Below are 24,755 nucleotides of genomic sequence, written 5' to 3'. Positions count from 1 at the left end.
TTCCCACCAGCTCCCCCCAGCACCCCCACCTTTCTCGGTAACCCCAGCTCCCTCAGTGCCCCCAGCTCCCTCAGCACTCCCATTCCCCTCAGCCGCACCCCCTCCTTCAGCACCCACTTCTCAGCCCCCCCGCTCCCCTCAACCCCCCCGTCCTCCTCACTCCCCACCCTCAGCGCCCCCTCAGCCCCTAGCTCCTCAGCCCCCAGCTTCCTCAGCACCCCCGTTCCCCTCAGCCCCCCTCAGCCACACCCCCTCCCTCAGCCCCCGCGTTCCCCTCAGCCCCCCCACGTTCCTCTCACTCCCCCCCTCAGCGCCCCTTCTCAGCCTCCCAGCACCCCTCCTCAGCCCCCTCGTTCCCCTCAGCCCCCTGCTCCATTCAGCCCCCCAGCTCCCCTGAGTCCCATCTTCCTCAGCCCCCCCCTTTCCCCTCAGCCCCCCAGCTCCCCTCAGCCCCCCGTTCCCTTCAGCCCCCCAACTCCCCTGAGTCCCATCTTCCTCGGCGCCCCCGTTCCCCTCAGCCCCCCAGCTCCCCTCAGCCCCCCCTTCCCCTCAGGCCCCCAGCTCCCCTTAGCCACACCACCTCCCTCAGCCCCCTCGTTCCCCTCAGCCCCCCCGTTCCCTTCAGCCCCCCAGCTCCCCTCAGCCCCCCCAGCTCCCCTTAGCCCCCACAGCTCGCCTCAGCCCCCTTGTTCCCCTCAGCCCCCAGCTCCCGAGTCCCATCTTCCTCAGCCCCCCCGTTCCCCTCAGCCCCCCCTTCCCCTCAGCATCCGCTCCTCAGCCCCCCCGTCCCCCTCAGCCGCAACCCCGCCTCCCCCCCCCCTCACCGCCCCCCTCCCCGGCCGGGCTCCTCCCCCCGCCCCGCCCCCGGCGCACGCGCACTCGCTCCCCGCCGCCCGAGGCCGCTCGGCTGCCCCCGCTCCTCCCGCCGCCGCGATGATGATGATGGCGCTGAGCAAGACGTTCGGGCAGAAGCCCGTTAAGTTCCAGCTGGAGGAGGACGGCGAGTTCTACATGATCGGCTCCGAGGTGCGGGGCGGCGGGGGGAGCGGGGAGGCGGGTCCCTTTGTGCTGGATCGGCGCCGCGGGGGAGGCCGCGGGGCCTGTCGCCGCGGAAACGGGGGGAAGAGTCCGTTGCGACCCCCGCCCGGAGGCAAAGAAAAGCGGTAACGGGATGGGTTACAGCGCCGGCCAGGCGGGGCGAGCGGGGACTGCAGGCCCCTCGCTCGCTCGTGTCAAATGTAAAGCTGGAAAGAGCTGTGAGTGCGCTCAGATAGTCGTGAGATCGCCGCACCGGGCACGTGGAGGGGGAACAGGGTCACCTTTTTCCCTACGATTAATTCCTGGCCGTTGATGAGCACTGCAGAGCCACAGGTACCGCTCAAGGAGACCATTCACGAGCCCCAGGTACCATTTACGAGCCTCAGGTATCGTTCACGAGCCCCAGGCATCGTTCATGAGCCTCAGGTACCGTTCACGAGCCTCAGGTACCGTTCACGAGCCCCAGGTATCGTTCACGAATCTCAGGTACCGTTCACAAGCCACAACTACTGTTCAAGGAGACCATTCACGAGCCCCAGGTACCGTTCACGAGCCCCAGGTACCGTTCACAAGCCCCAGGTACCATTCACGAGCCCCAGGTACTGTTCACGAGCCTCAGGTACCATTCTCGAGCCCCAGGTACCGTTCACGAGCCCCACATACTGTTCACGAGCCCCAGGTACTGTTCACAAGCCACAAGTACTGTTCACAAGCCACAGGTACTGTTCAAGGAGACCATTCACGAGCCTCAAGCATCGTTCACGAGCCCTAGGTACCGTTCACGAGCCCCAGGTACCGTTCACGAGCCTCAGGTACTGTTCACAAGCCAGAAGTACTGTTCACAAGCCAGAAGTACTGTTCACAAGCCACAGGTACTGTTCAAGGAGACCGTTCACGAGCCCCAGGTACCGTTCACGAGCCCCAGGTACCGTTCATGAGCCACAAGTACTGTTCAAGGAGACCATTCATGAGCCACAGGTACCATTCAAGATGACCTGAAAATAGATGTTAAGATCAAAATGAGTTCTGTCAAACAAGGTTATTGTGTGGCGCTCTGCCATTGTGCTACCAATCTAAAAATTTGATTTAGGTTACCTTCAGAACTGGAGTTGGCTGCAGCATTTGTGGTTGGAACTAGGGCTTTGAAAGTTCTAATCTTTAAAACCCTCCAAAGGTGTAAGGCAAGAATCGGTTTTAGCTCTGTAGCTAATATTTAGTTACAAAACGTAAGAAAAAAAGAAAGTACTGAGTGTTCTGTAGCACATTTCATTATGGGAAAATTATGTCACCCACTATTCTTCACAGGTTAGCCTCTTGGCGTAAAAAAAGGCAGACGCTATCAGAAAACAGGATTTAAAATCGAATACAAATCACCGAACTAGTGATTTTAAATTAAAACCAATGACTATACTACAATGCACAAAAAGTTTGAGCACTTTCTAAAGACACATCACACACTTTGCCAGGCACTTGGATCTAAACAAGTTATCGTTGCGCCCTTTGTCAGCTAGACCAGAAAGGGCATCTACACTCTTAGACTATTTTAAAAAACTAAAACAAGATTTATAACAAGAATAAATTCCCATGATGCTTAGTGTTTGGCCTGGAATTCTCCAATGTAAAGTAGTCTCTTTTAGAACAGTCACTATTTACCCTGTGTGAAATGGGGTTTAACAACATTGCTCCTCTCCAGTCAATTCAACAGTCTGGTTTCTCACTCATTTCAGAGCCTAGAAATAGCTCTGTTGTTCAGCAAGCCCTGCTGTGGCCCTTGGTGCAGGTGAGGATCTTGTGCCAGGGAGAACAGAACTGCTTTACAGATGGTAACTAAATTTGAAAGAGGATTACTGGCAGCGATCGCGTTTTACATGTTCAAAGGCTTTAAACCAAAATATGAGTCTTTGGGCATTTTCAGTGTTCGAGCAACATCTAGATGGCACAGAGGTTCAAAGTGAAAATCGTAACATCATAGAATTGCTTAGGTTGCCAAAGACTTTTCAGATCACCAAGTCCAAAATGGTAACTGTTGGAAAGCTGGGCATCTGGTTCAATTTGATTCCTACTGGGCATTGTGCATTGAAACAGAAATTGAAGTAGAGAAAGGTTAAGCTGTTCAAAAATGCATGAAAACAAATGTATTTTTTTCCTATTAAATGGATTATTGTCAACAGATGGGGGTTTTTGTATTGGACTAGTGAAATAAGTGCTAATAAAAATTTTGTTTCCTATATTGTTGCAAAAATCGTAGTGTTGTGTGATGCTCAACCCAGTGCAGTCCGCTTGTCACGAAAAACAAACAGAAAAATCCTCTCGGGAAGCTCCTCTTTATTGTTACAAAGAGTTGAATTTGTTTCGGCTTCTGCTAGAATTCTCTTAAATGGAATAGCAGGCTCTACTGGGACACCAGGCCATATCTCTGCTTTTCTTTTTGTAGGTAGGAAACTACTTGCGTATGTTTCGGGGTTCCCTGTACAAGAGATACCCTTCACTCTGGAGGCGCCTCGCTACTGTGGAAGAGAGGAAGAAGATAGTGGCCTCTTCACACGGTGAGAAGATGAGTTCAGATTCCCAGTAACATTTATCTGAATTTTTTCCCTTGAAAATCTGCCTCTGGTGGTTCAGAAGGGCCTTTTTTGTCCCTTTGTTGAATAGGCAGGAATGTTGCGAGGGCCCCAGTGAAAATGTGTCTTTCCTGAACTTTGCCTCTTGCAGGGACTGAATGTTTATGCCTCCCAGAATTTGTTGTGGTGTGTTGCTACTGATGTGACTGCCACAGGAAGAGCATAGCTGCCTCCGTATTGTTTTTGGTGGGAGGCTAATAACAAGTGGTTACATTTCTTAGCAATATGACTTGTTGTATGTTCTTTAGACTGAACCATAATAAAAATAAATGGTTCATTCTGGACTTATGTCTCATTCTTCCAAGGATCCTGCTGACCTGTTGCTTTCTTTTTTTGTTTAACAGAAAATCAGCGGTCTCACAGCCCCAGAAGATGTAAGTCTTATCTGCCTGTTATTCTTAGCTGTGCTACAGGAAGAATTTCTACCGTGACCTTTGGTGCTATTACAGTATATATTAATGTCTAATTCTCTTCCTCTGATCTCTCCCTGTGGCCACACCAATTGCACATCCGATGCGTAACTCGTCTTTCTCAGGACCTTAGTGGGACTCTCAAAAGCAGATGGTCTCTGTGACTGAGCAAGTGCTGTCCTGAGGCTTTTACCCCTTTCCCAAGCCATATCAGATATTCATTTGATCATTGCCTGTCTTATTTCTAACTCTTAACAGCTACTGAGGGCTTATTGTTTTCTGGGCTTTTCCTCCCAGAAGGCTGTGGAAGAGATTTTACATCATTATGGCAGATGTAGGTGTGCAGAGCTAAACCATGTGATTGCAAAGGGTAGGAAAGAGTTGTTTTTCTCTTCCTCCTCTTAAGTAAAAGTACGTTAGATTTAAAGTTTATCTAATAATTATGAAGATTTAAGGACTTTTTTTCCCTCAGGTGTTGTTTTTGTAGCATTCACTTCCATCTTGAGTAAATTCTATAGGAGAAGTGACCAGAGTTTTTAAATAAGTTGCACCCTGGAAGAACAAGGTTCATCTGGTGTTTGTACCCGAGGGAAGCTCGTGTAATTCTAACCCTCCCTGTGTCTTGATGACTCTTACTCCAAATGAAAGATGGTCACTCCTAAGTGTCATCGGGCTTTTGTCTTTAGAATGTATTTCTTCTCTAGTCTTTGTGGTGGGGATTGCCGTGTATTAACTAAGACATTCCGCCCCTGCTTCCAAGAGAGTCACGTTTATTCCTGCTGTTTAGATGGATGTCAACACCCATTATATTTCTTCAGTGCTAGGCACTGTTGCTGGGCTTCTGGTCACTCTGGTAACAGAGCATCCCCGTGTGTGAGGGAGAGTGGAGGCTTCTGGCAACTCAGAAATGTCATCTCCATTTATCCCATGTGTACAAAATGCCATGTCAAAACCTTTCTTGAAAATTAAGTGTCTACAAGAAGATAAATGAAGGAATTTTTGGGGCACACACTCTTACCACTCAGTAACCTATTTTAGTCCTTCCTGCGGGGAGGGCTTTTTTTCACTGGGCAGCCTGTTAATGCTACATTGTTATGTAGTAGTTTTCCATGTTAATTACTGGCATCTTTCCTGGTAATAGATCATGGCTATACCACATTAGCCACTAGCGTGACGCTGCTAAAGGCCTCTGAAGTGGAAGAAATCTTGGATGGAAATGATGAGAAGTATAAGGCAGTGTCTATCAGCACAGAACCTCCCACCTACCTCAGGTAACCAGCGCTAGTGAGGGCCAAGATCGGAACGGAGCTGCTTGGAAGGTGTCAGCTTGGGCAGGAAGCACAAGAAATTGTATAAACAGCAGGTGCTGCCAGTCTGTGCTAACAGGCATTTGCAGTGTTGGGCAAATGAACACCTCCAGAGCACAAGGATGGGGTTACTGCCCACATACAACAGGAAGAAAAACATAACTGTCTGATGATACAGCTCTTCTTGAAATTACTGCATTCCAGCTGTAACAGATGTTTTGTAGAACAGACTGTCTGCGCATACTGCCTTCTGGAGAGGGCGCATTTAGCCGCAGTCTTTTTATAGACAGAAAATCCAAATGTGGGCCTAGTACTTAGAGTGGTGCACCTGGGTTTGTATCCGATGAATAATTGTGAGCTGGAGAGCAGGCTTCCCCGATACTAGTGTGGAAATGAGTTTTCAGTCAAACAGTAGTGTTGAGGGTTCCAGGAAAAGGAACAGGAGCTCATAATAGGACTTAAAGCGTATAATCATGCATTCCTTAAGTGGTAGCAGTGGTGCTCCGGGGACTGCAGTTTAACATAGTCTCCTTCTTCAGAGAACAGAAGGCAAAGAGGAACAACCAGTGGGTGCCAACCCTGCCCAACAGCTCTCATCACCTGGATGCAGTGCCATGCTCAACGACAATTAACAGAAATCGCATGGGCAGGGATAAGAAGAGGACATTCCCACTGTGGTAAGACGGCTTCCTGCTTCCAGAAAGTGGAAACCATTACCATGACACAGTGCCAGGGTATTGCTGATGTGTTGTTGTAATGTGACGCATCTCAAACTGACAAATGGCCTAAAGGCTCTTGATGTGTCTTGAAGCTCTTTGTTACAACAGCCCACCATGGCTTAGAGAGAATGCTTCCTTTTTGTCAGGAAAATGGTTCGTTCTTTTCCTCATGAGTTTCTTGTACTTTCTGCTGATTTGCCGAAAGGTTGTCATTTGAGGAGCCTGCAAACCCTCTGTGAATGACAGGCTGCCTCTCACTGACATATTCCAGTGACTTTGGTCTAATATATTCAACGGAAAATGCTGCTGTAGTTCATTACTAACTTTTATTTTTCCATTATAAAAGTTGAGGAAACCAAGATAAAATGTAATCCTGGAAAGCTTCCTTTTTCTTTTGCAGGAATGCATTGTGACAGATGTAATAAAAGGTGGCATTGGTTGCCTTAGGCTTGTGAGCTTCCATTGAAGAGTCTGTATAAAGACCAATGGGGGAGTTGGGAGTGTGGGGATTGCTTCCAACAGGCATTGCCTTCCCTCTATAGTTGCCAGACGTGTCGTGTGCTAGTTGTGTATCCTGTGTTGTTGCTCTTTGTATTAGCTTTGATGATCATGACCCAGCGGTGATCCATGAGAATGCGTCCCAGCCAGAGGTTCTGGTTCCAATCAGGCTTGATATGGAAATCGATGGGCAGAAACTCAGAGATGCGTTTACGTGGAACATGAATGGTATGTAGGAAGGAGAGTTTCCCAATGGATATAGTTGTATCCATCACCAAATATGAAGAGAGAACAAGCATGAGTGTCCTTATTGCGTATACGCAAAACTTTAAAGCTCTCCCACTTTGGCTCCTTTATGTACATGGATTATTAGACCATAGCTATGTTGTCTCTGCTGAGCAAGTAAAGAAGGCATCAATGTGCACATCCTTACAAACCTGATACAAAATACCCTTTTCAAAGCAAAAGGTGATGCATTTAGGATTCCCTTTGTCACACTGTTGGATTGATTTTGTGTATTCTGTAAGTGACAGACATTCATTTCAAAGAAAGTTAACGGTGTCTCTTCATTCTTACTCTATATCAGAAAAGTTAATGACGCCAGAAATGTTCTCTGAGATTCTCTGCGATGACTTGGATTTGAATCCTCTAACCTTTGTCCCGGCTATTGCCTCTGCGATCCGACAGCAGATTGAGTCATACCCAACGGACAGTATCCTTGAAGATCAGTCAGACCAACGAGTTATTATTAAGGTAATACAGGAACGCATAGAATGAGAGCTGAACCATTTAGGTTTCTCTGGTTATGTTATGGGGAGTAAGAGTATGAAGGCTGTCCTCAGGACAGAGTAGCTCTTAATTCCAGTCCTATGTCCATATTGCATTTTGTCCTTTGTATTGAGAACAGAACCAAGGTGGCAGCTTACTAAATATTCACGTGCCTGCCCCTGAGATGATGAAATAGTTCAGTATTATTGAGTCCTTTTGGAAGAACTGAACCTTGGTGAGCAAAGCTGAGTAGTCTTCATGCTACTGGAATTGAGGAGTTCTGCAGATGCAGTGAACTAGGAGTTAGCTCTCCGCTTCTCTTCTCCAGCCTCTGCCTCCTCAGTTAAATTACTTCTGACACACTGTTGTGAGAATGGAAACAAATAACCTGGTTTTTGCCTTCTCTCCAGCTAAACATCCACGTGGGGAACATTTCCCTTGTAGACCAGTTTGAATGGGACATGTCAGAGAAGGAGAATTCACCAGAGAAGTTTGCCTTGAAGCTGTGCTCAGAGCTTGGCCTGGGTGGGGAGTTTGTCACTACTATTGCCTACAGCATCCGGGGACAGCTGAGCTGGCATCAGAAGACGTATGCGTTCAGGTACGGAACTGTTATCTTTGTAATACGAGTGTGCACGTGTGTTTGTATTTCATGAGTGTTCACATCAATGAATCTTAGAGCAGCTTATCCAATGCAGAAAGGTTCTTTTGAGATTGGTCCTTCTGGCTCGCACCCATTCTGTCCTCCTTAACGCTGCTTGCGCTTGTCTCCAGTATTTTTTCCTTTCGGATGTAATACCACCAGCACCAAATATTGATGATATGTCAGCTTTTGCCACAGAACAAAAGGCTGTTGCACCTAACAGTGATTGAATCCCTTATGTCTCCCTCCTGGGCTAGTGATGAGTTCCGGATACATTTCTGTTCCGTTGGCGTTGCCTGATGTGGACCAGGCACTGTCTTAAGCTTTGGTGTTTTGAACTGCAGCACTGAGCCCTGGCTGACGTTAAAAGTTGGCTTGATCATAGCCCCTTCTCACAGCTGGAATGCAGCAGTGTCAGCTTTGATTAGTCAGCTCTGTGACTTGTCTCCTAATGATAATAGTTTCCAGTTGTGCTGTGCCGTGTTCTGTGGTGAGTTACCGTACCGGTGTTATCCCCAGCGCGTTGCTGAGTCTGCAGACTCTCAGTATCCTTCTGTGCACTGGGAGGATTTTTGACCTCAGGTCATGGCGACGGTCGGAAGTTTGAGAGTTCAGCACATGATGTATTTGCAGAGGTGAGGGAGCGGTGCTGTGGACACCAGCGCTGTAGAGGTCAGTTCAGGGAAGCAGGACGCCTGCCTGGGCAGCAAAGGGAAGCATGCCCAGCCCTATCCTGCCTCAGGGAGAGTGCAATGAGTAGTTGGTGCAGGGGTAAGCAAGGAGGAGCTGGAGGCTGTGGGACAGCTACTGCTGCTGTGACCTCTGCTTCTTCCTCTACTCTTTGTCCAAAGGTTTCCTGTCTGGTCAGCTGTCTGTGAAAAACGGGCACTGATGTGCTGTTTTTCCACTAGTCTTGCTCTGTTTCTTCTGGAGGTTACTTTTATCCCAAAAATCTTCCACGGCAACTACTTGGTTCTAAAATGATCCCCAGAGTGGTTCACATTAGAAAATGTAAAGAAACTCTTTACTGTATGGGAATTGTGAGCTACTCTACTGAAACTGTTAGATTGTGTGTCCATCCCGCTGATGCCCCTTGTCCTTACAGAGGTGGGGAGATGGCTTCTACCTTTCCATCCATGTCAGCTGACTGATACTTGCAGATAGTGCGGAGCCACGTAAACTGTTACAATGGAACAGTGGGTGTGTGTTCCTGAGCAACGATGGGAACTTCAAGGATGGTGGATGGGAGTGTGGTACCTGCAGTACTGCCTGTCTTTCCCTGCTGCGAGGTGCATTGTAGCCGTGACAGAAGTGAGCTAGCACTGTCCGCACTGTAGCCTCTGGTAAAAGAGACTGAAAGTGCCCTGCTGGCAGATGCAGTCCTTGGAGCCAATGTCAAGTAGTCTTTAGTTTGTAGTTTAAACTATGGCAGGGAGAGAGCTCGTGTCTGGAAGGTTTAGTAGGACTCTGTTGCCTGAGCATTCCCAGGAGTTTGAGATTTCTTCTTCATATCTTTCTTGAAGTAAGAGAGATGGCCCAGCTCACACCATGCTGGACAGAAAGTCCTCTTTTCTACTCACAATTTATTTACCTTTCCAGTTATTAACTTCAACACCTTTTTGGCATACTGCCTCCTAACCTGCAGGGCATTTGTTCCCAGTTCTTGTCACTCAGTGTGAGTTAGAGGCAGGCTTTGAATGTGGACACTAAATGTTCTACCTCTTTGCTGTGCTTCTCCTTGTATTGCAGGTTTTAGAGTTAAGAAATTAATCTGTGTACCTGTAAATGGTTGTGAGGGGGTGTTCATTTGTGCCTTTATTTTCTATCAGTCTCTGTAACTTGCAGCAAGTAAGGTTTTGGTGCTGTCCAGGCTCTCAGATACATCAGATGAACACTGCCTTCACGCTGTTCTCTCTAAAAACAGCTCTGGCTGTGGTTACTAAAGAGCGCTGCCTTTTAGGGGTACGTCACACAGGCAGACTTCAGGCCTTCTTTAGGCTGTTGCAGTATTGCAAGAGAGGGAATGAAGAGCTAGGAGGGGAAACCCAACAGAACAAAGTATGCAGACGTTGGCTGTTTGGAAGGAATAAAACATCTAATTTAAACCTTGCTTTGTGTCATAGTACAGACATACCCTCCTCTTCCCTTTCTTCTTCCAGCAAAGGAGTGCTTTTGAAACCTTATTGTGATTAATGATATTTGGGTTCTGTGGTTGGTTAGTTCCTGAATTCCCAAACCACAGGAGTGGTGGTTGCTCCATATTCATTCCACTGATGTAAGGAAAGGCTCTGCTTTAGAAGTATCAAAAGAACCTTAATATCTCAAGGGATGAGGGTTTGAGAAGTCATGTGCTGCTTAATCATCTGAGGGAGAGGTGAAACTGTTTGTAGTTGATGAAAGCCAGGGCAGCACTTTCAGCTGGTCTGCTCTGTGCAAAACAAGGAGCCTGAAAGCCCGGTGGAAGGAGCTGGACTGGAAGCAGACAGGTAACTGAAGGTTGTGGGATTTTCAGGAGGACGGTGTGCTGCGGTGTTTTGCCCCTCAGTACCAAATGCTTCTAGTGGCCGCACACAGCATCTCATAGCCAGAGTTTGGCCTTCATCAGCTGAATGATGGCCCAGGTTCTCTCATGCACCAGACCCACATGCTTGAAGAGTTACCCTCTCTAAAGACATTTCCCTGCCCGGCTGGCATGCCTGCAGCACTGCTGCCAGAGGCACGGAGGGGAGGCAATCCTGCAGCTGACAGTGCATTTCAGTCCTTCTGCCAGCAGCACTGTCCTCTCGATCAAAAACAACAGGGGAGCAGGACCCAGCTTACTTTTAAGGCTGGGAAATGAGGGAGGAATTTTTCAGTTTACCTCTGATTCTGCACTGTACAAGTGTGGTGTCCGAGTTGGCTTGTGGTTAAGTTATGCTTATGAAGCTGGCTGTCCAACCCTCATTTAATTCTAGTGGGTGCTAGCAATCTTAGGGCGAAGATGAAATTCCTGGGTTTGAGTATTCCTTAGCGGATGTCAGCGACACTGGAAGTAGATTTGACTGGAGCCTCCTCCCAGGATCAGATAGCAAAGACCCGGGATTAATTTTTCACTGTAGTATTACTTTGAAGACTTGTTATTGTAGATTATTAGCTGTGATGCAGACGTTGTCTGTTCCCATGGCGCTTGGGATTTGAGTTCTTTCCTGGGGGAATGAGAGATCTGCCCTCAGCGCTATACATGGCAGCATGTCCCTGGGGAGGGGGCCGGATGCGTGCACACCTGCCGGAGGGCTCCTTGCGCACACACACACTCGGGGCAGATGAGGCTGAGCCGTGTTCTGGAATTCAAAGCAAACATTTACATTCTGAGGCTCCTCTGTATTTATGCTGGGCTTCCGCTACACTGTCAATATTTGGGAAGCTACTCCTGGTCAGTTCCTGTTGACTTTTACTGAAAAGGGGCTAGTGAAGCAGTAAATATTTTTGTGCATGTGATAATACAGCTGGTCAGGGCAGATCTCCGAGGAGCAGATCTTGTGATCTGGGATAGAGCCTGATCTTTAATCGCTTGTGCAGGGAGTAGCCACAGTCTCTGGTTGCAGCAGTAGGTCCTAGAAGTCTCCACTTTCCAAGGCAATTTGGAGAACAGCGCTTGTTCTGCTACCGGGCTCTCATCACACCAGGCTCCCAGGTGACCAGACTTTTGCCAGGGAAGAGCTCTGTGTGCTAGGCGAACTACAGCTTGGAAGTCAGAGCTGTAGAACAGAAAGCTGGACAGTGAGCCCTCTTAGCAGCCTGTGCTTCCCTGGGGAGAAGTGCTCCCAGCACCAATAAACTGGTATGGACTTTGCCTGCACTTACTGGGTTTGAATGCTGTCAGCCAGGTATATAACGGTCTTTGAGGGAGAGAACTGCATCCGCTTCAATCGTTTTGACAAACCCCTCTCTGGTGGTGAGAGGAGATGGTCATAGCTGGTCTCCCTGAATCTCCAAGCTCCACAAGATCGTAACTGTCAGCCCTTGGAGGACTTCCGAGAACTAGAATGCACTAAGCGGGGCTAAGAATGAATGGTTTAGCCTGACACGCTGTAGTTGACAATGCTCTGTTGTCTTTACGTGTCCTGCACCTAGGCTGGTAGCCCAGAGAGGTGCTGTGGGACCATTGATGGATGTTGCTTTGTTCCTTCTGCCTTGCCATGCAGTGAGAACCCTTTGCCGACAGTAGAAATTGCGATTCGCAACACGGGGGATGCTGACCAGTGGTGCCCTCTTCTGGAAACCCTCACAGATGCTGAGATGGAGAAGAAGATCAGAGACCAGGACAGAAATACAAGGTGCCGCCACACATTCAGACAGTTCTCCTTCTGGCCTGTCTCTGAGACAGAAGTTAAAAGCTTTGATGTCTGCATTTCTCTACTGAGAGCCAATTGGCAGGATTTCAAACTTGCACACCACAAAAGAAACTCATACCCATTAGCTTCAGGATATCAAACTGTTATCACCTTGCTCCACAAACATTTAAATCTCTACTTTAACAGTCTCCTGCTTGAAACAAAGTTTCTTTTTTTACTATTATTATTTTCCCTGCACTCTCTGCTTGTGCAGGGGATTTGCTTGCCGGAGAGACCCACTGAGTCGTGTTCCACAAGCAGTTGAGAGCACTTGCTCCTGCTTGGTGAAGGGCTTCTGGTAGGCAGAAATGAACTGCCAGAATCTCTCCAAAAGATACATTGTAGGAACTGAGCTGGCTTAGCCCTTTCCCAGGATTTTTTTTTACTGCTGATCAACAGTTTTCTAACTATTCTGCTTCTCAGCTATAGTTGGCTGAATAGTTTTCAGCAGCAGTTCAATACAAGTTAATGAGCTGAAGTGCCCTAAAAGCTGTTATTGAGAAAAATGTCTTTGCACTAGCAGTGGGGCACTGTCAGGTGACCAAGGAAGTCTGTCTAGGAAGCTGACCTCCACAGACTTCACAAGAAGGGTTTTTTTTTTAGGGAGACTTCACATGACTGTAACACAGCACTTACTGTACCTCTTTCTCCCTGTCCTAGGCGCATGAGACGTTTGGCCAATACCGCTCCAGCCTGGTAATCTTCCTTGGTGACACTGGTGCTCTTCCTACGGACTTTATCCCTACTCCTCTCCCCAAATGGATCTAGGATTGGCAGGGGTCTTCCCATCCCCAAAGGGGATGCACATTCCACTTGCCAAGCGTTCCCAGTACTGCTGACTTCTCCCTCCTTCCCCCAACTGGGACGTAGCCAGAGCGCTGCGTTAGCACGTGATCTAGTTGAGACCCAGGGCAGCTGTTGGAATCCTTCTATACCTGTGTGTGGACAGTGAAGATTCTTTTGTATAGGTGCAACATGCACTGTTAGGACAAGTTTTTAAATAAAAGGAATGCATACTGCTTAGGTTGAGTTCAGGAAGTTTCAATGAGTAGTGATCTCGCCTTGTTTTGTGCTATTCTGGTAACTACACAGTCCCCAGGGCTTCATTATTAATGCTTTTGGGTGTAATGCTGAACTCTCGGATGCAGTCAGTTTTTCTGAAGTGGTGGAGACAGTGCTTTACCCCAGCAGATAACACAGACAGTAACCTTTTGCTGCAGGGGAAACAGAATGAGACTCACAACTAGAAGCAGCAGATGACTGTCTAAAGGACCCACATGTGGTGCAGTCTGTAATGAGCTCTGAGGTGTTCAGCTGGCTGATGTGACGGGGAAGAGTTTAAATGAAGTTACAGACTTAAAGTTCATGTCTGTCAGATATCAGCTGGTTGTGTGCTGAACCCTTTTTTCTGTGAAGGCTGCATCTGGAAAACAAAGTCTCTGGCCACTGACAGAAATGTTGAAGCCTGCAGTCACCAAGACTGCAGCTTCTCTTCAGCCAGCGGCTTTGCTGTGGTCACAGTCAGCACACACAGCTGCCAGTTACAGTGCACAGAGCACCAAATCAAAGTGCATGGTCTTAAATACCCTTTATCATGCACTATCAACAACTCTAGAAACAACCTGTCTTTCCCTGGGGAAGCTTAACCACACAACATTCATTTAAGTGAGACTTAAAAAAACAAAACAAAACAAAACAAAAACATGCTTGTTTAAAGAACAAATGAGAGTCTGCCCTGCTGTTGAAGCACACCAGCTCTTGATAGAGTTCCTACCCTTCACTGCCAGAACTGGTGAATGTTGCAAGCAGGGCAGATTTTGCTGGCAGCCCGATAGTTATGTTCAGGCCTTTATGATAAAGCCAGTCGGCTTCACAATCCTTGCTGATTCACCCATACTGCTAGCACAGTCAAAAAACACTTTCTGGCCTTAATTTATCATGTTTGGACTTGAGTAAGAACAGAGCCAGTTTTGATTCTGGTTGGGAGGGAACTTTTTCCAGATGTTAGTCTGCAGGAACCACAAACTTGCAATTTAGCAGTAATACTGCAGTCTTCTGTGCCAGAGTGGTTCTCTGTCCATTAGTTCTTATTAGAGAGGTTGAAAGGTTATTTCAGCATGGAAGAAAAAACTTAGGACTCCTGCTGCATCTCGGCCTCCCACGTAGAACACATTTTGCCTCAGAGACATAAAAACTCCAGCTCTTCTGAGAACACCTTAGCCTCTTTGTTAGGATCAGGTACTTCCCAAGCAGCCTCTTCAGGGAATTTGACCAAAACAAGCATGAAACCCTTAAACTAGTACATGGTGCAGTTTCTGAATTGCTGTGAAGCTTGTGGTCACCTTATCCTACAGGTCACAACAAGGTATGGACACATCAGGACTGCAGCTTCTCTAGGGGGCTTTTGCATTTCAAAGTCCCATCTTGGAAGCAATTTAAAACAGAATGTCTGCAGACTAAAGACAAACTCCTTCCAGGGATTCAAACTCCAGCTCTGTGTTATTAGGTCATGAGCAAAGCACGTGGCAAGTACCTGTTCGAGTCCGAGGCTGCTTAGCCCTTGGTACCACTGCGTCCCTTAAAACACCATCTGCACCATTCGGTCATCCTCCTAGAGGGAAATACGAGTGCAGCAATATACCTTGTTCAACTGAAGTCCGATTTTTCATTAAAAAGGTGTTTTCATGAGAAGCCCATGGAGGCAGGGTGGGGAGCTGTGGTTCAATCTTCCTTTCCCACAAGGCTTCTCTACCAGTTGGCTTATTGGGATGCCTTAATTTCTTAGTTTCAGTTGTGGTTTGCAAGCTTGTCTGGCTGAGCTGACAGCGACTTTACCAAGTGAGCTATCCTAAGACATGGTGTTTACAGATTCACTCCAAAGGCGTTGAGGTCTGGTATTGGCACACGTGTATTAGCAAGAATGATGAAATCAGTTTAGTACAGCTGTTAAGATGTTTAAGTTTCAGAACTAAAAAAATCCAACAAGAGTAGAATTGCACTGCATCTGCAGACAGTCTTTATTACAAGTGTCAAGTGCTACTTCCAGTTAATGCCTGGATTGAGTGTCCAGCTCTGTCCCATGTGTTTTCCCAGACATCCCTTTCTCCAACTAGATCCCACACACCACCCCTTCTCATGCTCTGCAGTCCTGCTGACAGAAGAGGGGAAGGACATCTTCCAGTTAGCCTGAGCTGTGCTTTGCCCACCAAAACAGAGAAGCCCAAGCAAGCAGCCTGGCAGTTTTGAGCAGAGTCCTGACGAGACTGGTGAAATGCTGCCTCTGCCCCCAGCAGAAATGGACACACAACTGAAAAATAAAGACTTTAATGTAAAGACTCTTTAGAAACACCCACCAAAAAAGAAGCAGAGGCTTTAGAGGAAAAGAAAAGGCTGAGCTGCATTCTACCATGGTAGAGTAGGAAAAAATCACTTCATTGAAAGCCCACAAAGAGACCTCACAACAGTGAGAGCCAGGAGCACTGGTCTGTGTAGCAAGGGCAAGAGCAACCTGGCACACAGCAAGTCATTAACAGCAAGAGGAAGAGTAACTGGTTTAACACCCCATTTAGTATTTACTCCCCACTGAGTAACTGAGGAGCCATTACCACTTCCAGCCCCTGTCCCTAGAACACCTCCATAAGCACTTGGCACTTCTTACGTGCAAAGCTCTATGAAACCACTCGGTACAAGGGGAAGATGGGTTACCCATATGAACAGTGAAACATTACACATCGGAATGGCAACTGGTGTTATTCCAGTAGGATCTCAGCCACAGCATAAGTCCAGATGGAAAAGAAGAATCTGGCCACGTGGAGAAGTTACTGTGGATGCTGCTGCTGGTTCTGGTCTTGGTCTCTAGGTTGGTTTTCTGGATGATCCTCAGGGAGAGGGTTATAGTTGGGATCTTCTTCAGGTGTGTCAAATACCATCTTCCTAAGAAGGGACATGCCCATTGCACCAAGCAGGCAGGTTAGAAAAGTGAGCTGAGCACAGTAAAACCCCCAGCCCTCCTAGGAACATCATAACCCTTCACAGGGTTTGACTGTAGGCCACAGCCATCCACCTATTGCACCAGCACGCTGTTCTTCTGCTCAACTCAGTATGTAACAAAGACAGGACCTGCTTCCTTGATCTCTAGGACAGCTTTGATTCTCAACATGAAACAGCACGTGTTTCACTGTCTTACAGAAGTATATCAGAAAAAAGTCCAACCTGCATCTAACATTTCCACAACCAGTAAAAACACTCCAGTCAGCTAGCAAAGCTTAAGGCATCAGCAGTTGCTTTACAGACCCTGTGTACATATACATATTAAGTGCCTGTTGCTGGTGCTTTCCACAGCAGAGGCATAAACTGTCAAGCTGAGGTGCTATTCTGCGTGTAGCTGCATCCTGTGGTCATCCCACACCATCACAGACCACAGCTTGCTATGAAAGAGACCCAGGCTGGGAAGCAAAGCCCCGAATCAGCTTTACTTACAGGAAACCAGGGGTTAACAGCAGCTTCTTTCCTCCAGGCTGGTTGGGAAAAACATCTTCCAAGAAATAATAGATGTGACCCACTGCGATCCCTGGGGAGAGATGTCACCATTGTCAGGCCCAGCTGCGACTCCTTTGCTAGCTGAACCAGAGCTGCTGGCATCTTAAGCAGGATGAAGCTCCAAGAATCCCTCAGTCGTGTGACCGTGCCCCAGCTCCCACCAGAGCTGTGGTGCAAGATGGCCAGGCTGTTTGCTGTGACTGGCACAGAAACACGCAGGGAGCCTGTCAGCCTGAAGGCAGCACAAGGCACCCAGGAGACCAGGCAGAGCACAAGTGCCCAGCAGAGCTCATTGTACCCAGCTTCTGCCCCTGGGGAAGACACAGCAAAATGCAGGTCACAAGCAAGAGCTCAGATACGAGGCTGGCCACACAGCTCACTTTAGGAAACCGACCTTCTTAAGCTGAAACCAAAAGATGCCAGTGTCCCAGGAGCATCTGTGACATTAAAGACCACTGTGGCTGCAGTACCCTGGCTCCCAGCACCCACCAGCTTTGACTTACCCAGTAAGTCGATGATGATGGAGTTGCCCAGGAGCAATGAGAATCCCATCAGGACCCAGGGCAAGAAGGGAGCCTGGAAGTTAAGAAGCCCAAAGAAGTTCATACGGATGTAGGGGTTCCTGCGACTCCACACGTACACCAGCATGATAGTGAAAGCCTGGCCCAGGAAAAACAGGCTGGCAAAGAGTCCAAAGAGCTAGGAACTACTGAGTCAAGGAAAAAACTCCCCACCCTGTGGACCACAGGGTGCCTTGTGACTACAAAACCCAGAACTACAGGCAGCTGATCATAGCGTGCAAGATATTGCCTGGGCCACCAAACCTCTCCTGGGCTGGCTGAGATGTACAGATATCCAAACACATCATATTTCCCTCCCTGTTGCCACAGAACAAGACACTTTGGAGTGGCACATACAGATTACTCACTCCTTAAGCCGCTTTCTACAGCCAAAGACCATGGAGCTCGGAGTCACCTCTACAAAGTGATCATCAAATGTGACCTTCAGAGAAGGGTTTTCACATTGTTACAGCACTTGTGAGCTAGGTTTCAATGTCTGCCGCACGTCCCATGCAGTGTTTGCCTTCTACAGAAGAATTTCAGCAGCAAGATGGCTCTTGCCATTCACAGCCCTCTTTCTCCAGGACACAAGGAGGCAGCTGGAGGCAAAAAATTCCTCTGCACATGTTGCAGTTGAACTCCAAATCTACCTACTGCCAAGCACACAGCTGCTGCAGGCACCTGGACACTGGCTAAACACCTGAGGATGGCCAACAGCCACAAGAGTTCACACAGCTTTGTGCAGCCAACCATCAGGAGAGCAGCGTTCCGAGCCACCTACACAAGACAACAGCAAGGCATTCAGAAAAGGTTTTGTACTTGAGAAATATTTCTCCCCATCCAGACTACAATAAGAGAACTTCTTAAGATGTGTGGCAGTTATCTCCAGCCAGTGATAGACTGTACAGATAAAGTGCTGGGCTCACGCTGCCCGGCACGCTGACAGCATGGGCACTCCTCTCCTTGTGCTTATGGCTCCGTGCTCTGCCCTTCAGCTACCACCTGTTTTTGTGAGCCAGCCTCACGCTGATGGTAGCAGCGCTCCAGTGGCTCCACCCAGTAGTGCTCAGGCACCACTGCCCTGCTGCGGCTGGACAGTTTCTCACTGAGCATAACAAGGGGTTTCCTTTCAGGCCAAGTTTCCCCCAGTACACTGCCACGCCTCCACTTCTAGGATCAGCCAGCACAACTCCCTGCCAGCCACGTCAGTACTTCTGCAGACACCAACACAAGGTCAGGCACTTTTTGACAGTATTTTCCTTCTGCTCGAAACATTCTGGGTGAGGCACAGGCCGGGGGGCAGAGGTGGGAAAGATAAGAAGCATAAACTGTGCCATACAGCCAGAAGCTGCCCCTCCATCACCCAAGAACACTGCATGTTGAACAGAGCCCTTCCAGGCCTCAAGGCATGAGCCTGGCAGGCCTGGGGCACAACAAGGCTCTCTGCCTCATGGAGCCAAGAAAGTTCACAATTCAGCAATGCTCCGCAGGCAGGAACCTGCTACAGACCACAACACACAGCCAGGACACAAAGAGCAGAGAAGACCCACGCTATCAACAGCATCTCAGAAGACACCAAACAGTCTCAACCGACTCAAAAGGATATTGTCATGAGGAAGCCTCCAAAGAGGAACATAAAGACAAAGTCAGCCGTCCTCCCCCGAAAGGAGCCTTCTTCCAGCATGCGGCAGTACCTGTACCTGAGAGCAGGAAAGAAAGGAGGGGTTGCAGTATAGGAAACTAACAGCTGTCCACCCAGTGTCCCCGTAGCAGTTTCACAAGAGATAAACCAGCTGCAAGCTCTTTCACCACAGGAAGCAGTCAGCCAGGTGTCCAAGCCCCAGAGCAGTACAGCCTTCACTTCATACCACTGACACTAGGGAAACAGAGAGGCCATCTGCAGTGCTCCAGCCAGAGCTCCTCCAGGAATGGGCACTGCTCTCTGGTGTGAGCCACAGCAGCACTGCCAGCTGCCTCAGCCTTTTGGCAGGGGCTGCCCTGCAGCAAGCAGAGATGGAGGCGCAGGAAGTGGCACAGCGCTATGGAGAACAGCCTCAGTTCAGACCAAAACAGCCAAGGGAAGAATCCACAGCCCTAGGTTGCTGTCAAGCCAAGTCAGCCTGGGGAGCAAGAGAGGGAGACGCATCTAAGCCAAAAAGCGAGCAGAGCACTTTACTGATACCAAAGGATACAGAAATATCATGTTGAAAAAGAAACTGAATCCCAGGGGCCCAAAAAACAGGAAGTTGGTGATCAGCCTCCATATCTGAAAGAGAAGAGAGAGAAAAGGAGGCACACAGACAGCCCCCCCCATCACCCTGCCCACCACAGACATCCAGTCGAGCACCCACCCACTCAGAACCTCCCCAGGACACCAGACAGCCACACCACCTTTACGTGGGACCTCCCTCCATTCCCCACACCTTGGTGTGTTGCCCTTCCAGGTGTGGTGGAGACTTCCCTACTTCTTGGGAAGCAGCAAACAGCCACTAGGAAGCAGAGTAAATCACCATTCCACCTCCCAACCCCGCTACTACGGGCCTTCCCCACCTAGCCTGGCACCAGCTGGCCAAACTACCTGAAAGGAGGTTGTGGAGAGGAGGGAGCTGGGCTCTTCTCCCAAGTGACAGGGGACAGGACGAGAGGGAATGGCCTCAAGCTCCACCAGGGGAGGTTTAGGCTGAACATTAGGAAAAAATTTTTCACGGAAAGGGTCATTGGGCACTGGCAGAAGCTGCAGGGAGGCGGTTGAGTCACCTTCCCTGGAGGGGTTTAAGGGACGGGTGGACGAGGTGCTGAGGGACATGGTTTAGTGATTGATGGGAATGGTTGGACTCGATGATCCGGTGGGTCTTTTCCAACCTGGTGATTCTACGATTTTGTGAAACCCTTCTCTGCCACAGAAAGGGGAAACGCAGGTTTTGAGCACAGGGGAAAGAGAAACACGGCGGGGAAAGCCCGGGGGAGGTTGTCTCCAGGCAGGCACCGGTACCGCGGGCCGGAACGGGGGGGATGGCGGAGCGCCCCGACCTCGAGGCCTCACCTGGAACTTCCTGAAGATGAGGCCGGGGTTGAAGTACAGCTGGAAGGGGGTGATGAGCTCCAGCTGCTGCGAGAGACAGGCAGGCCAGCTGCACCCGCGGCCTCCCGCCCGCCCTCCCTCCCCCGCGCCCCCCCCCCCCCCCCCCCCCCCGCCGGCCCCGGGCGGCCCCCCGCTCACCACGGCGGCGGTGGTGAGGACGCAGGCGGTGGTGTAGGCGCGGGTGACGGCCGGCATGCCCAGGTACTCCTGCGCCAGGCCCTGGTAGGCCATGGCGCCGCCGACAGCGCCCGCCGCCCGCGCCCAATGGCAGCGCGGCCCGCGCGCCCCGCCCCGCCCCCGCGGCGCCTCAGCCAATGGCCGCGGGGACACCGCGCACGGGCCCGGCGGCGGCCAATCGGGGGGCACCGGGGGCGGGGGGGGGGGGGAAAGACCTGCGGGATCGACGGGTCCAACCCCCCCACCAGCCGCCGCCTCGCCTACCGCCTGTTAAACGCCTCCGGGGGCGGGGACTCAACCCCCTCCCGGGGCAGCCTCTGCCAGGGCCCAGTGACCTTTTCTATGAAATATTTTTTACAGAGAGCTGGGCTCTTCTCCCAAGTGACAGGGGACAGGACGAGAGGGAATGGCCTCAAGCTCCAGGGGAGGTTCAGGCTGGACATTAGGAAAAAATATTTCGCAGGAAGGGTCATTGGGCACTGGCAGAGGCTGCCCAGGGAGGGGGTTGAGTCACCTTCCCTGTATGGGTTTAAGGGACGGGTGGATGAGGTGCTGAGGGACATGGTTTAGTGATTGATGGGAATGGTTGGACTCGATGATCCAGTGGGTCTCTTCCAACCTGGTGATTCCATGATTCTATGATTTCATGATTCCTCAGCCTCCTCTTCTCCAGGCTAATCAACGCCAGCTCCCTCAGCCGCAACTCGTAAGACTTGTTCTTCAGCCCCTTCACCGGCTTCATCGCTCTTCTCTGGACACGCTCTGGAGCCTCAGAATCCCAGCCCTGTGTCCCGTGTCTGTCCCTGCTGCCCGGGAGCTGGAGCCGGCCACGGGCTGCACTGGGAGCCCCTCAGCCTGGGGGCCAGGTGCCCGTCCAGCCAAAAGGCTCTCGGCATCGCTCCTGCACGAAGGGCTTTTGGGGGTTGGTAATTCATACTAAAATCTCTCCTCCCCCATGGCTGGAGCAGCGAGGCGCTTGCCAAGCCATGAGAGGTGGCACCAGGTAGCACAAGGGCACTGGAAAAAGGCAAGAGACAGCCCTGTTCCACAAGGTGCCGCGGGTCGGGGGCATTTGTGTTCAGCTCTGAAGGAGAGATCACAGCCTTTGCTCCACACGTGACTGTATCAAGCGTATCACAAAGCACTCTTTGAAAGAGTGATGATAAAGGTCTGCATAAACGTGCTGTCCCTACTCTGTGCTGGTTACTCTTTCCAGAGTTGTCTGTCGGACTCAGGAGTCAGGCCTAAGGCTACAGCCACCCTGGTATCAGGTGGAGGAAGTGGCCTGGTGTTGGGTTTCTGCAGGAGAAGGTTAAGCTGTCATCAGAGCCTTAATGAACCCTGAGATTTCTCTTTAAAACCTCAGTTAATGGGAAATGAAATCACTGAGAGGGGGGAGCGCTTTGTGTTTTCCACCACCTCTACCCTGAGTTTGATGAAGGACAAAACCCAGCTGGAAGATGAAGGCACAGGAGGTTAAAGCAACCTCAGAGGAGAGAAAGGAGAAGGCAAGAGGCACATGGGCACCTGGGACAGAAGGGGACGGGATGAGTAATGAATTAAATAAACAGATAAATATCCCGCTCCTTTGGATGGGGGTTAGAGGTTTTCTGTCTGCCCTCCCTGCCTGTGAGCAATGCCAGCCAGAAGCTGAAATCAAGCACTGTGATTCCTGCCCTTTCTTTGTTTGAACCCAGGCTGGAGATGAACACTGAGAGACTCTCTGCTGGAAGGAGGTTATCATCCTGGAGCTCAGTCTCACTAGCCCCATAGAGACAAGAATCCAAATGACCAACTCCACTTACTCCCTGTGGAGGACTGTGTGCAAATCAGACAGTTCATGAAATCTAGAAAAGTGTCATCAGTTCCTCATTTTTTTTCTTTTCTTTTATTTGCCAGCCAAACCTGGAGAATTCTACTTGTCTAGGCTTCTACTTAAGGCCTTCTTTTCTAAGATTCGTGGGGGAGAAGCAATGAAATGCATGGGGAATCTCACCATCTCACACTGGAAGAGACTGAACAAACCTCAGTGACAGCTCCCGTTCCCAAGTTGCTTCTTGCCCATGATCTCAGTCGCTCCGGAGCCCAGCCAGGCTGACTTAATGCTTTACAGTACACCCCCAGGGGCAGGTTTAGTCTTTATTAGACTTCTTGTCACATTTTATGAGTCTTGCGAGGGACATCATTCCACAACTTCACATCAGCCTAGCTGCATAGCTGACTTTGCATTATACACGTTTGTAGTGATGCCAACATGCCCTTTTTTATGAAATCATGGGATCCAACTGAAAGCCCAAAAAAAGCAAATGCAAATTCTTTGTTTCAGCCACAGGAAGATATGAGAGACTACCAAACAGAAACACCGCTCAGAAGTTTCTTTGCTGATGTCCTGTCTTGTCTTATTGTCCTCCCCCTGTCCCGGGGCCCAAAGCAGAGCTAAGCATAGGTCTGAGCGGCAGTGATGGACCATGGCTGCCTGCCGTCTGCTGGGTTCCCTTTCCTTTTGGAAGCTCTTGAATTCATGATGATGTGCAGCATCTGTTCCAAACCTCAAGACATCAGAAACTCAGAATTTCCATAAAAATATGCATGACTTTAGTGCATTTTGGACAGGCTCTGAAAAAGGTCTCTGGGTGCTCTTGAAGCTGTTTGTGGAACTAATTGGAAGAACTGCCATCTGTTACCTGTGTTCAAGTCACTCACAGGAAGACCCGAAACACAATGGCAGTTCTCTTTTCCAGACAGTGTTTATCCGTTCTGCATCCCAGGCTTGGTGATAGCAACCTGTTGTACTGTAAATGTTGATTTAAAAATATTTTTTCATGAAAGGGAATGGTATTGCACATACACAGTGACAGACCATTAATGGACCCTCCTGTTACCTCTGGGTTTGTTTTTTGCATTTCTGAGATGATTTTAAGGACCATGCAAGCAGTTGTCTGAGGTTGCAGGTAAGCTTAACCCTGCAACAGAAACTCAACAGCTTCCTGTCCCAGATTCTGCAGACCAAAATAGCAAACAGTTAGAAAACAAAGATAAAAGCTATTAACTCTCCGCATGAGTTAAACAGCACATAAACCTCAAGAAGCCACATGAGCAAAGATAAATGGGCTGTTGCAGCATTCATCTCTTTTGTTTGTAGTAAATTATTGCGTGTAATTCATGTTTCCTGTCCATAAATGCCACAGGAACTTGAAGACATGGAATCCATTCCAAGGTAGTAAAGACAAAAACAACTCCTTTTGAGCCCATCTGGAACTTGTTTTTATCGTAATTGTTTTGGGCTCAGTAACAAGTTCAAGATCTAACTGCCCTCACTAATTGTTTCAAGAATAAACAGATGCTTTGTTTAAAGGCAGCAGTTCCCATTTTGCCCAGGACAGCACTCTCTGGGGTCACAGGATAAAAGGAGCTGTGTCAGCACAGACCTTAACAAGCATTGGCGCCCTTGCCAGGGGTGCTCATCTCTGTCAGCAGCTGGTGGGACTGCAAATCAGCCCCCAGCCAGCCTCTAGATGAGCGTCCAGCTAGTGACATGTACCCTCTGCTCTTTAACACCATTGCCATTTTGTTTGTAAATCCATCTGATGGGCTTTTTTCCTGCTGTGACAAGTCCTACCTTACCTGATGATGCTCAGGCACCTCCTCCAGCTGGGCACACAACAGAGAAGGTTCATTCCCTGGCCACATAGCCCCAAGCCCTTTGGCTGGAGTAATGGATTGTGTCCCCTGCAGTAAAGTCCCAATTCTTTTCTTGATTTGAAAACAAAGATATGCCCCCACTGCCCACTCTGAGAGACTCCCTCCACCAGGATGTGAGGCTGTGCGAGGTCTCTACAAGATCTCACCCACCCTAGTGCTCCCCAGGACATGCCATACCTGAGATCCCTGCTAGCCCCGGTGTACGAGAGGTCACTACAAGACTGATGCACACTCATAAAGAGCAGCACTGAGCTCCTCTACAGGTGAGCCACAACAGCCTGAGGGACCTTACTGGAAAGCTATTTCAGCTCTCAAATT

At 49.3% G+C, this 24,755-nt stretch overlaps 2 protein-coding genes and 2 long non-coding RNA genes across 5 annotated transcripts in view; 2 read left to right on the top strand and 2 right to left on the bottom strand.

Moving 5' to 3' along the window:
* The first annotated feature begins 893 nt into the window (after positions 1-893).
* SMARCB1 (SWI/SNF related BAF chromatin remodeling complex subunit B1) lies at positions 894-13,411 on the top strand. The gene is made up of 10 exons (XM_069870664.1): positions 894-1,026; positions 3,473-3,584; positions 4,004-4,033; positions 5,211-5,340; positions 5,916-6,053; positions 6,694-6,821; positions 7,180-7,346; positions 7,772-7,962; positions 12,189-12,320; positions 13,038-13,411. Exons 1-10 carry the CDS (start codon positions 934-936, stop codon positions 13,075-13,077), a joined length of 1,161 nt encoding a protein of 386 aa, XP_069726765.1. The 5' UTR covers positions 894-933; the 3' UTR covers positions 13,078-13,411.
* LOC138727851 (uncharacterized) lies at positions 1,122-2,077 on the top strand. Its single transcript, XR_011338628.1, has 2 exons — positions 1,122-1,371; positions 2,017-2,077. It is a non-coding gene; the product is annotated as an uncharacterized lncRNA (long non-coding RNA).
* A 2,274-nt stretch (positions 13,412-15,685) lies between the features above and the next one.
* LOC138727920 (derlin-2-like) lies at positions 15,686-20,799 on the bottom strand. The gene is given in 7 exon segments (XM_069870791.1): positions 15,686-16,310; positions 16,857-16,947; positions 17,420-17,615; positions 19,071-19,176; positions 19,669-19,742; positions 20,520-20,585; positions 20,697-20,799. Coding segments are annotated over 7 exon segments (741 nt in total). The 5' UTR covers positions 20,790-20,799; the 3' UTR covers positions 15,686-16,195.
* A 2,743-nt stretch (positions 20,800-23,542) lies between these two features.
* The window catches only part of LOC138727932 (uncharacterized), a 67,985-nt gene continuing 66,772 nt past the window's right edge, over positions 23,543-24,755 (bottom strand). For both annotated transcript variants that reach the window (XR_011338636.1, XR_011338637.1), the window contains exon 3: positions 23,543-23,734. This is a non-coding gene — a long non-coding RNA (uncharacterized lncRNA). The remainder of the gene's footprint in view (positions 23,735-24,755) is intronic.

This window comes from Phaenicophaeus curvirostris, chromosome 17 (genome assembly GCF_032191515.1).
Source record: "Phaenicophaeus curvirostris isolate KB17595 chromosome 17, BPBGC_Pcur_1.0, whole genome shotgun sequence".
Classification (NCBI taxonomy): domain Eukaryota; kingdom Metazoa; phylum Chordata; class Aves; order Cuculiformes; family Cuculidae; genus Phaenicophaeus; species Phaenicophaeus curvirostris.
This window is presented reverse-complemented; position numbering and strand designations above follow the sequence as displayed.

Excerpts from the sequence above, each read along its gene's own strand:
- SMARCB1 (XM_069870664.1), top strand. The coding sequence starts at position 934 with ATGATGATGATGGCGCTGAGCAAGACGTTCGGGCAGAAGCCCGTTAAG. Across the intron at positions 1,027-3,472 it reads TCTACATGATCGGCTCCGAG|GTAGGAAACTACTTGCGTAT; the intron begins GTGCGGGGCGGC and ends TTCTTTTTGTAG. Across the intron at positions 5,341-5,915 it reads GAACCTCCCACCTACCTCAG|AGAACAGAAGGCAAAGAGGA; the intron begins GTAACCAGCGCT and ends CTCCTTCTTCAG.